The sequence below is a fragment of the Lepeophtheirus salmonis genome, chromosome 9 (genome assembly GCF_016086655.4).
Source record: "Lepeophtheirus salmonis chromosome 9, UVic_Lsal_1.4, whole genome shotgun sequence".
NCBI classification, from domain to species: Eukaryota; Metazoa; Arthropoda; class Copepoda; order Siphonostomatoida; family Caligidae; genus Lepeophtheirus; species Lepeophtheirus salmonis.
The window spans coordinates 23,474,054-23,484,156 of record NC_052139.2 but is presented as its reverse complement, the minus strand read 5'-3'; the positions used below and the strand labels follow the sequence as shown (position 1 = coordinate 23,484,156).

General features: G+C 30.5%; 1 protein-coding gene across 1 annotated transcript; it reads left to right on the top strand.

Moving 5' to 3' along the window:
* The first annotated feature begins 8,729 nt into the window (after positions 1 to 8,729).
* On the top strand, positions 8,730 to 9,843 carry LOC121124411 (uncharacterized). The gene is made up of 6 exons (XM_040719566.2): positions 8,730 to 8,888; positions 8,971 to 9,185; positions 9,255 to 9,275; positions 9,349 to 9,504; positions 9,591 to 9,614; positions 9,675 to 9,843. Exons 1-6 carry the CDS (start codon positions 8,832 to 8,834, stop codon positions 9,733 to 9,735), a joined length of 534 nt encoding a protein of 177 aa, XP_040575500.1. The 5' UTR covers positions 8,730 to 8,831; the 3' UTR covers positions 9,736 to 9,843.
* The last annotated feature ends 260 nt before the right edge of the window (positions 9,844 to 10,103 follow it).

Here is a 10,103-nt window from a genome sequence, read left to right as displayed (position 1 = left end):
TTGTACTAACATAATGATAAAAGCTACATTGAAATTTAAACTTATAATATGTCAATTATTTGTAAATTATTTTGACATCATTTATAGCTCAAATAATGTTCAATTAAATATTATTTACGGTTTTTATCCAATTATAAGTCAATTATTGTATTATATTCATATTTAAATATTATAAAACAAATTTTCTAAATTTACAGCACAAGCTAAAATGTGGCATTAATATTTTTAGTGTCATGAAAAAGAGTGTGTATAATTCATAGGGACATATAATCTAAAAAATTGAAATTCTTTATAGAAATCGATAATTAGACTTATAATACCTACAGAGTCCACTATATGTTTAAGCACAGTTATGTTTTTTTTTAAATATTACTACTCTATTTGAACTTCACACGCATTGATTTTCCTCTCACATGATTAATCCATTCGTTTTATTTGTTCCTGTTAGAAAAAAACCCCAGTAAAGTGAGTTGCAAATTCATCAAAATGGAAAAACGCAAAGCCATTATTGATCTCTGGTGCGCAGAAAAAATAGCCAATGTGGCATTGTTAATGCCTTAAAGGTCTTCAAAGTGGCAAGAGCTCTTTCAACCACGCAATCTAGAAGTTCAAGCAACTAAAATCATCATTGTGAACAGGGCGTTATCTCTAATGGTTGAATTTGATATAATGAGATACATGAAACGACTACTTTGAAGAGGTAAACAAATGAAAATCTTGCTAAGGAGTAACGATTAAAGGTTGTCAGTGCCCGAAAGTGAGGCCATTGTGTTTGAATATCCAGATTTAAATTATATGACCTCTTCTTTAATTTTTCATTTTATACAAAAATTGTTATAGTAAACAAACTACTATTAATTAAATAACACTCAAACTCTATTGAATGAAATAACTAATGTATAATATCTGAATCAATGAACTTTAAGTTTTCAACTTTGAAAATTTTATTTATTTAATCCATCCCATATTTATTGTTTTAGGTGCCAATGTTGGAGTCTAAATCCTACTAAAAACTAGTTCATGTTTTGTATCTTCAAAACTATTACAATTTCCACCCTTTTCTAACTTGTAAATATCCCGTTTATCCCAAATACTTTTGTATGGGCCCTTTAAGAAAATAAAGTCAGGGCTACACTGGTAATTTTTGTCCATCATATTTTGTATCTTTTTTTGAGTTGATAATGTTGGGTTTTGGTCTTAGAATTATTTATCAGTTTGATATCCTCAAACCTAGTAAGAATCCAGTAAGGACTTACTGGCTGCATGGAAATTCCGAGGAAATTTTTTTTTTTCAGGAAACTAACTTGCGACTAAAGACGCTACTCTGGGTGAACTCTTCCCTCAGTAACTCCCTTATGTCTTTTCAGGAACTTCCAGCTCCCTCGAGGACCTCTTAATTGACGTTAAAGTGTTGACCTCCATCAGAACTAAGACCACATCGATCTTGGGTGGTGTTCTTGGCCTCACTAATCTCTTTTTATCTCTGGAACTCGTGTATCCCTCCCTGCCTCAACATTTCTTTAACCTTTTACACGGTCTTGACGTTCACGCTGAACCTTTAGTCCATGTTCTTGTGCTTATTGCCTGCCTCTATCCTCTTTGCAATTTTTGTGCAAAGAGTCACTATCTTCGATCGCTTCAGCATACGGCTTGTAATTCTTATTTACACCAAGCTGGAGACAAAATTTGAAGGTGGTAAGATTTGAAATAAATTCACGAAAACTTCTGAAAAAATTTCACTCAAAACCGAGCTATAAGTCTGTAAAGTAACATGTGAGGCATATCCATGCACCTGGTACATTTATAACTCCAAACCCTTATTCTTATTCTCATTTTTTTCATGAGTACACGCGCTTGTTATTACTAAACACTTAGATGTTTTGTCTTCAAAAATTAAATAATAAGGATAATAGCTTTGAAAAATAAAAATAATACATGTTCAGATAATCAACTAGATTAAGCCACTCCCACTTTCTGTGACAAAGTTTGTATTAAAAAACAACGAAAGTCAAACATTCATATCATTTATATTTAATTGCTACAATTGTCAATCATTAGAGCTGTAGTTTATGCATTTATGATATTACAGAGAAGTTTTAATTTATTTAGACTTTTATTATCGAGGTCATATCTCTTGAATCATAAAATAAATTTTTTATTTAAATATATGTTGCAATAAAAAAAAAAGAGTATCTTGTTGAAATTAAAAGGAAACTTAAGAGCAATAATTAAATACTCATTTTATTTGCGTCGAAATAACTATAAGCCTCATGAAACATTGAATGATAACACAAAACCCCAATAATACTAGACCAACCATGTATAAGATACACTTTTAGAAAGATCGCCCACAATTATACAATACAAGGTGGTTGGGAAAAAAATTCCATTTTTAAAATTTAAAAAATAAGCACCCAAGAAATAGAAATTTTAATTAAGTTAAATAAAAGTTTAATATATATTAAGGTGTACCGTAATGACAATATTTGGGGATTGGATATTTCTGGATATTTTTATTTGCATTTTGTTCCTCTAAACTAGCAGTTCCCAAAGTGGGGGTAACAATACACAGATGCGGTGTCGCAGTATGCATTAAAAAAACAAAAAACTATTTAACTATTTTATATATTTTTCTGTTTTGTTTAAAATTCATATACACAAGCAAGAAAAAGTGTGGAAAAAAATGCATTTTTGTACTTATCATAAATTTTTATTGCTTTAACAATATTTTTTTCTACTTTAACCCGATGAAAATTATTATGAAAAAAATAGATTTATAAAATTTTTTTTAATTATTTGTCTATAAAAATCTAAGCTGTTTTGCCCAGGCTTATTGTCATATTTAATGTTTCTCTCTGACAAGTATGAGAGATTGGTAGTTAATTACTTCAGAATGGTTATCAATGTATCCTAAAGATGCAAGCCGTTCCTTCTGGACAAAGATTAATAGAAATGAAGTTTGTTTTTTAACAAAACAATTATCCAAAACATACGACCAAGCTCTCAAAAAACTTTTTAGAAAAGAAAGAAACATATCACATCTTATCTTTTATGCAATGGCCAGATCAATCTCCTGATTTGAACACAATAAAACTATTGTGGGACCACACAGACAAAAAAGTTTGGAAAAAGTGCCTCACAAGTAAGTGGAACATTTTGAAAAATGCTTGAAATGATGTCATACCCACCTATCTTGAAAAACTGACAACAAGAATGCCAAAAGCCTATAAAGCAGTTATGGGGGCAAAGATAGGATTTTTTGATTAAGCTACAATTTAAAAAAAACCAAAAACTTAATTTTGCTACAAATTAATGTTTATACCGATATTGAACCTTAATTTTTCTTCATTTTAATAGTCAATTACTGTTTTATCTGATGATAAAGTCATATCTAGTTTGAAAAATAAGAAAATTCCCTTTTTCCCCAAACTATTTACATAAACTGTCAATTTAACTCTTAAAAATACGACCTTTTTTTAGTATTCCTTCATTTCTAAGGTTAATTAGTTTTTATTTTTAAAATCTATAGGTTTGATATTTTTTATTTATTATGAATATTTAATTTTTTTTCCTCGATAAAACTAATTAGTTGACTTTGAGGAATAATTACCATTATAAAAAACGTTGTTTAAATCCTTGATATTTATAATTGAAGTTACATCCCGATTGAAGTTAGATGAACACGGAATAGTATGGTCGTACAATGATATCCCTCAAATCAGTTCGATCTCTTATATCTCATATTTTTGATATCCCTCAAATCAGTTCGATCTCTTATATCTCATATTTTTTATATCCCAAATTGTCTATCGTCTTGATTAGAGCCTGAGAGTAAAGGTAGTAGAAGTTAAACTTATAGAAAAATTTCTGGTCCATGAACTTGTTCGAATAGTGTGTGAACTTTATACCAATAAATTACCGCTATCTCACAAAATAACTAAGGACGATGGCCTCAAAAATTGACCTAACTCATTTTCAAGTGTCTTAAATTGAATAAATAATATATATCAACTTTAATATTTGTTTATTTATTATAAATTGGGATACTTGGAAAAATTATTTGTGGTTACGTTTAACACTTTAAATTTAATTACAAATTCAGAAAAATAAGCACACGTTTACCCCTCCCTGAAAGGTAGATTTAAATATTTTAATCCGATCCATCAAATACAATTAATTTAGAACAAAAAAAAATGCACCTTCAAAAAAGTAAAAAGTATCGCCATAAAATTTGTGGAGAAAGGTATCTCTGAGCGTGTTCTACTATCTTTACTATCAAGGTCTAAGTAAGACAATTCAAGATATCAAAAATAGGAGATATAAGAGATGGAACTGTCTTGGGAGATATCAGTGTAAGGTCATACTATTCACCTAATCTCAATTTATTCAATTATTAATATTATCCAGGATTGTAACAATGCCACGGAACCTTTCATCACATCAGTCATACCTCAAAGTTAACTGATCAGTTGTGTCTCTTCCCCACTTGACTTCTCAAAAAATCATGCCACACACAAAGTTGTAAACGCGTAGTAAAAGAAGTAACCATCGCTTCAGCTCAAATTTGTGGACAAGAGAGGCTGTATCTGAGCAAAGTTAAAATTCCATTTACGTTTCCCTAATAATAAAACAAAAACAAAACAAAAAATGAAGTAATTATTGATTCATAGTTTCTTTTTTGAAAGGTTACCCAAAGAAAAAGGAATTAAATATTCATAATATATGTAAAATATCAAAATTATGGAATGTAAAAATAAATAAGATGACTTCTTCTATGACCTCCATTGACCCAGCAAACCACCTGCTCTTCCTCCTGTTGTAAAACGGATCAACGTTAAAAAGCTTATTGTCAGAGAGAAGGGTAACTCTGCATCGGTGTGAAGTAAATCAACAATTCGTTGCCTTTGCTATTGTTACTCTGATATTTTTAGAACAACTGCCACACATCAACCTTTTTTGAAAGCTTGAAGACGGATTCCCCAACTTTAGAAAAATCGGCGAACATAGATAATTACTATTGTAAAAAAATAATGAAGGGGTCCTTAAAACGCCTGTGGGGGTCATTTATCTGTCTTACAGGACCCAAGTTTATACTGCAAACCCCGTTTTTTCTAGAACATAAGTGATATAAGGTACGGTTTCTCAACATGGGGCACATTTGCCTATATCAGGGGATGCAATTTAGGTTTTAGTAAAATGAATCAAAAATAAGTTTATTGTTTTTATTTTTCATAAGAAATTTTTAAAATTTGTTAAATATGAATTTCAAAAGTCATATTCTTTATATTGCTCAACTCTTAACCTTCAATCATGATAAAATATATGGAAAATATTCAATTGAATGAGTATGGAGCATAATCTAGTTTGTTACAGACTGGCATCTTGTCTTGCCTTGCCTAACCATCTTCAATTGTAACTTTCTACATTAGAAGATAATTAATTTCCTTTGAAACTTGCTAATATTGTTCCATATTTTCAAGCTATAAATTGTTTGAACAAAATTATACCAGATGCAGCAACTTGTGACTTTGGGTTAAAGCTAAAAGTAGTTTTCTTACTCTAGGCCAACATTCGTCTTTTCAAAAGACATACCGAGAATAACACATTATTTATGTTCAGCCAGCAAAGTGACATAATTTGTAGAATTTGATGAGAGAAATCTAGAGGGCGAGATGAATATGTACATTGAAAACATTAATAATTGAACACCAAGGACAATTTGAAAGAACAGGTCATATCTAAAAACAACTGAGTACCATGTTCAAACACAGTCTTAATTATTTTTTTTCGAATAGATAAACTTGCAAATCAAAAACAAAGTCATGGATGTCATTAAAAGGCTTAAAATATTTGTAATAAAGATTGATTTTAAATGATTTTTATTTTATTTTCATATCTAATAGATTTGGCTTGCCCCACGTTGCTCGGACATTAAGAAATTTTCATTTCGTTCGGAATTATTTTACTTCATATCAAAGAAAAAACTCTCGTGGAATGTTTTTATGTATCTTTGCACACTTTTTTAAAAGAATATAGAGTATTTTTATCCGGCGTTACCTGACATTCAGAAATTTAGTTTATATTTCTTAACTCCACAACTTCATTTAAAAGAAAAAAATGAAGAATTATTCTTGTTACATGTTTTTATGTAGGGCAGCTAAACTTAGACTTTTAATTAATGTTTATTTTCTCATTACTATGAGAAGGCTTATTGATTATTTTTTGATATTCTGTTTCGGCAGTCTTTCACATAGACAAACTATACTAATCATACAGTCATTTCATCATTATGAGCGAGTAACAAGCAAAAAGACAGCGCATCTAAGATCTCCAACATACTGGAGTTGATTTGATAAAGATGACAGACAATGTTAAGTGTTCTATGAGCCTTTTTTTAAGTTGGACATGATGAAATAAAATGGAGAAGACCTCTCCAGGATTTCAGGAAGTGGAGGGGATAATTTAAAGGGGAATACGTAGTTCTTGTTCTGTTAGTAGAAGAATATAAAGGAGTATCCCACTATGTCGATGAATCGCCTCCTCAACGACCTCTATGTGATTCCTAGGGCCATCAGGAGGGCTATAAAGCACAACTTGGGACTAGTTTCTTTCAAAAGGACCCTATACCACCTTCTGACAGAGGAAATGAGAGCCAAGAGTCTCGAGAGGTGCAAGAAAATCATCACATGGATCAAGCCAAATGGGTTAATTGTGAAAAAAATCTCGGAAATGAAGATTCTCACTCTTGATCAATTCCACAACTGCCGGAACAACCGCTGGATTTTGGAAACAAACGAAAAGTTCCAAGGCCTTTATCATACCCAAAATCTGGCCCAATCAATAGTCCTCGGTGTTATGGCCTCTTATGGAAAGAAGATGCCTCAGTTCTTTTTCAAGGGTGGACAGAAAATCGGCCAGGAGGCCTATTATAAGGTGCTTAGGTACTCCATCTTCCCATGTCTGAAGACCAGCTATCCTTAGGATAACTATTTGTGGACTCAGGATGGCACCCCCTCCCACAGGTCCCCCAAGTGTCAAAAGTTCTGTGCAGATAACTATGCACAGAATCTTGCCCCTTCCTCACCAGATTTGAAACAACTTGACTTTTCTATATGGCCACTTTGTAGAGGAAAACCAACAGGACCTCACACACAAAATGTGGACTCACTCAAGTCTTAGCTAAAACTTTGTCTATATGTTTTGTTAACATTATTTTTTTCCTTAATTGAAAAGATAACATTATTGATGTTTTGTTTTTTAATCCATCTCTCGAGTCCGCGTTTTACTGCCCTAACCTTTATCTTTGCCCACTTAAAAAAGAAAAAGAAGATATACTAGGTTTCTCCGGCCTTGGCCGCAAATTAATAAATTTAAACTTATTTGTTAACTCATAGGCTTGATATAAAAAAAAGTTATTATTATTCGTCCTGCATGTTTTTATTTATCTAGCAGATTTTTTTTTAAAAGAAGAAATTATAAGGTTTGGAGGAGAAAAATTTTCAAGCTGAGCTTGATCTTTCATATTATTGTCAAAAATCATCTTATGTTCTCTTTTTTTTTTCTTCTTCTCTAAACCTCATAATCTCCTTAAAAAAGTGTGCAAAGAAGACTAATAAAGTTTTTATCAGAATCATTTCTTGATCCTTAAAAACAGACATAAAAATTTCATCAAAATCCATGTATTGCTTTGTGCTTGATTGTTAGACTAACACAAACATAAACATTTGCATTTAACATATAGATAGCTAATTAATGTGTAGCTGTAAATACTGAAGGTATCGCTATTAATATTAAAAAATTTAATTTTGTTATTTTACTTGGCTTGTTTGGTTCAAAATTTAGAATTACAGAGTTATATACAAAAATGGTAAAAGTATACGGTATGATTAACGTTATAAGAGTTTCTTTGACGTGGTGGTTTTTGCAATTTTAGATATTAACTTAGTCTTATTTTATTGTCGTCCGTCTGCAGATGGGATAACTATAGATGGACCTTTGGATGGATCAGACCCAACTGTAGATAATAATATACATACTAAGAACGATAGTAAGAATAAACCATGTGTAATTTGGATTCGTATTCCTCAAAAATGAAAATAAAAGGGTGATATTTGTAAGAAATTCTATGATTTCCCTAAAAATACTTTTATACGCTAAGACCTTATATTTAAAATTAACCCTGAGAGCTAACTTTTATAACTTTGAATTTAATCCTTGTACAACAACTATATAAGATTGCCTATTTGCTTATAAAAGGCCTTCCATAATAAGAAATTTGCATCAGAATCGTCCATAAAGATGATAGTGATACAACTCTAATTCGTCTGTTATCTAACTAGGTTCTTTTGAATGATGATATACACACTAATCACTTTATAAAACCTGTTGACTGAAAATTAAATAAAGGGACATAAAAACTACTTCGTTCTTTTTTTCACATAATTCTGATCCGCTTCTCTCATGCAGACTAACATGGTTTCTACTTCTACAAAGAAAGGGGTGACTGGAATATTTCTGACTCCTAAACAATAACTTTCATCAGCTGTACTATGAAACAATATTCATATTTCTATAAAATTTTATAGAATGAAGTTTGTTTAAATGATGAAAATATGCAACTGACTCATTCAGGACAGAAAAAATTTGTAAGCATTCCATATGCTTAGAGTTCATTGAAATATATCAAGTGATTAAATAATATGAGACGAGACAATTGTTATATATGTAGTATTTAAAACAAATAAATGTTTATAAACATACTTTTCTTGATGAAGTTTCATAAACAAAAGTCATATAGATAGATAATTAGTTGACAGATCCCATTGAAAGAAATGCTTTCAAAGTATCTTTCATTCATCCTTATATTAGGTAGATTTTCTGGCTACAGGGTAAGATTATTTTGAGAGAGAGATTCATATAAGTATGGCTAACTCTACAGGATATATTTTCATCAATTGTAATGAAATATAGGGATGCCGTCCACCTAAAGGCTCAGGTGATCCTGCTTTAACGGAAGAAGATGGATGGTTACAAGAGTTTTCAAATTTAATGGAAGAAGACGAAGCGCTACCAGATTCTTCCAATTCAATGAGACAAGGTTCAGGATTACAAGGTCCTTCTAACCTAGTGGAAGAAGAAGCAGGGTTACCAGAGCCTTCTGGAGATTTTGGAGTTGAGTTAAGGAAGTAAGAGTTGTGCATTAAAATGATTATTTAGATTTTTACAGCTATATAATTAACTATCTCTTCTTCTAGGCACTTAAAATCATTCTGTGCGTAAGTATACATTTAATTACTAGTTATTTTGAATGAATGTTTAGGTAGAAATAAATACTATTTTTAATTTTAGAGAGAATAGGGATAAATGCTCGGATAATTTGTTTTGCAAAAAAATTTGTAAAAGCGATCAAGATACAAATCAAGAACCTCATGCTTCATACCGATCATATAAGCCTTCATATTATGACAGAAATATCAATAATAGTCCATATGATGAAAAAATGACGTGAGTTCTATTTTTTTTTTTTTTTTTTTTTTTTGCTGGAATTAACGTTTGATATCTATTTATTTATTTTCTATTGAAAAAAAAAGAGGTCAATGTAAAAAAATCAAATGGTAAGTAAATTTTATTCATTTTTCAAATAGAAAAAAATAATAATTTTCAAATTTGAAAAGTCCCTTAAGTAGATTAAGATGTTGGGTATCAATCATTGTCAGGATGATAACAAAATATTGAATACCCATGAATGGTGCATAATAATGAAACGTCCTTATTTTAGACCAATGTATCCACGTACACACAGAATATATTTTGAGTTGAATAAAGAATATAATATGTAAATAGTATGAGCCTCTTATTTCTAACTAAAACAACATGGTGCTGTTAAACGTGAGCAAATATACTTTTTTTTAGAGTGCAAATTGATTTATTCAGTTCAAGATCGTAATTATTACATTATCGAAAATTCAAACGAAAATAGAGGTACATTGTCAGAATAAATTAGAAATATGATCACAGTATTTTAAAAGTGAATAAAAACAATATTGCACATGTATCAACATAAAAACAGGTAGATATTTTTTTGAAGGTGTGTTTTTTCTTTC